Source organism: Limulus polyphemus, unplaced genomic scaffold, assembly GCF_000517525.1.
Source record: "Limulus polyphemus unplaced genomic scaffold, Limulus_polyphemus-2.1.2 Scaffold8429, whole genome shotgun sequence".
Classification (NCBI taxonomy): Eukaryota; Metazoa; Arthropoda; class Merostomata; order Xiphosura; family Limulidae; genus Limulus; species Limulus polyphemus.
The window spans coordinates 8,304-10,839 of record NW_013674039.1 but is presented as its reverse complement, the minus strand read 5'-3'; the positions used below and the strand labels follow the sequence as shown (position 1 = coordinate 10,839).

At 28.7% G+C, this 2,536-nt stretch overlaps 1 protein-coding gene across 2 annotated transcripts in view; it reads left to right on the top strand.

The window, feature by feature from the left end:
• LOC106475340 (eukaryotic translation initiation factor 3 subunit I-like) overlaps positions 1 to 2,536 on the top strand; it is a 24,426-nt gene that overhangs the window by 19,856 nt on the left and 2,034 nt on the right. For both annotated transcript variants that reach the window (XM_013936028.2, XM_022379477.1), the window contains exon 8: positions 1,001 to 1,167. In XM_013936028.2, coding sequence (XP_013791482.1) covers positions 1,001 to 1,167 — 167 coding nt within the window. The remainder of the gene's footprint in view (positions 1 to 1,000; positions 1,168 to 2,536) is intronic.

Genomic DNA, 2,536 nt, shown 5'->3' with positions numbered 1-2,536 from the left:
TAGTAACTTGTAGTAACGATATAGTAGTATATATATAAATGTAGTAACTTGTAGTAATGATATAGTAGTATATATAAATGTAGTAACTTGTAGTAACGATATAGTAGTATATATATAAATGTAGTAACTTGTAGTAATGATATAGTAGTATATATAAATGTAGTAACTCAACGTAGTAACGATATAGTAGTATATATAAATGTAGTAACTCAATGTAGTAACGATATAGTAGTATATATAAATGTAGTAACTCAATGTAGTAACGATATAGTAGTATATATAAATGTAATAACTTGTAGTAACTCAATGTAGTAACGATATAGTAGTATATATAAATGTAATAACTTGTAGTAACTCAATGTAGTAACGATATAGTAGTATATATAAATGTAGTAACTTGTAGTAACTCAATGTAGTAACGATGTAGTATATATAAATGTAGTAACTTGTAGTAACTCAATGTAGTAACGATATAGTAGTATATATAAATGTAATAACTTGGTTAATTGACTGTAATTATTTATTCATTGATTTTTGTACTGAAATTTACTGCAGAATATAAGAAAAACATTCACATATAAGTTATGGTTTATGCTTGTTACTGGATCAAGTATTTCTGTATTCTCTACTAGCTGTTGAAATAATTTATTATTTCTGTACATAACCGTCATTCAATAATTTGTCTAGTTTTTGAAATATTACTGTATAAACCATGACTTGAGTAAAAGATAACCTTTATAATTACTTAAGTCATATATTTCAAGTGAAAAGTACAATGTCAGTCTTGGCACTGTTTATTTCTAAACAAGTATGAATAACACTAAACAGTGCACATAAAGAAAACAAAATGAAGTGAGAATTTGTCTCATCACAAAAAGATAGTTTTTATTCCAATATATTAAAACAAAATTACTAATTTTTCTTTGTTTATCCACAAGTTTTTGTCATATCCGTGAAATTTTCTATCAACATTTTCAAAGTTTTGTTTCTTAATATGCAGGTTGTTCTTGGGGGAGGCCAGGAAGCAATGGATGTCACTACAACATCAGCCAGAGCAGGAAAGTTTGATGCCAGGTTTTTTCACCTGGTGTTTGAAGATGAATTTGGCAGAGTGAAAGATCATTTTGGTCCAATTAACAGTGTTGCATTTCATCCTGATGGCAAAAGGTAAATTATTACATAGAAATGTTACCATTTTAAAACAGTTGCATCACATTCTTCTGTTTGAGTTTGAGTAAAATCTTATCTCCTTTAAATCTTTTCATAACCAGTGGATTCATGAGTCAAAGTCCGGCATTTTGGCAGACTGATCTCTGCCCGGGCATCACTCACTGCACATGTCATGAGGTTTTAGTGACATACATTCAAAATTTAATTTAACTAATTTTTGTTTCTTATACTAATTAATATAGCATAAAGTCATAGCTAATAATCCATATTTTAATAGTAGCTAAGTTTTAGATTCTTAATTTTATTAGGCAATATTTTTAAAAATCTTGAATTTCCCCTAGTGTTTGACATTTTCTGTAGGCATCTCCTCTTCTCTATTTTATTCACCACCCCTTCAAAAAGTACGAAATTCAACGTAAATTACTAACTATAAAATCGTTATTGCCCAGACAAACCATAATTTTTATAGCCTTCAATCTTGTTTGGTTACAGAGCCATCAACTATAAAATCAGACCCCCTTTTGTCACATCCTCTCTTTAAGGATTTATTAACAGTTCTTTCTTAGGTTTAATTTATATTATTTATAACTAATAGAAAGCCAAGGTTTTCATCTATCAAATGATGTATTATGTTGTTTTCTGAACAGATAATTGTCAGTTTCTGTGTTAGTACAAGCCTCGTTCCCAGGGAAAGATAACAACTAGCTTTGATGAATTTGTAACGGTTCTTGTAGCATAGATAGAAAGCTGGAAAAATTGTGATAGTTAGAGGAAATTGTCTGCTTTTTGCATGTTATTATTCTATGTTCTTTGGTGCATTATTTAATTAAATAAAAATTATTTGGTGCATTACTACCATTAGTATAAAAAAGTAGGGTTAAGTGTCATCGACAGTCAACAGCAAAAACAAGAATACTCATGTAATTACTTTATTTCTTGTTTATTCTTTATTTATTATTATAAAGGTAACTAAAATGTAAAAATAGGATCTCTTTAGGTTAGTTAAGGTAAAATAAATAATAATATAATAAAAATGTTTCATGAGGCATGCACGTGAGCAGCTCGGAGTAGCTCGTGGGTAATGTAATTTGATGGTGTAACATGAGTTCCATGTTCCCCAAGTGATTTACAACTTATAATGGCATGAATAGTAGTAGTTAGACATGGTTCAAAGGGCAATAAAACAATAAAATTTAATTATAAATAGATGTATACTGTTACAAGTTTAAAGCTACTTAGGATAAACGAATGCAGTTTCATGTTACAATTTGAAGTCATTCTAGAAGAAAAAAAGGGTAATTTAAATTTTTTTTGGTAGTTATGAGGTTGGTAAAATTGACAAACCTTGTATAGAGTTAGGATAGAG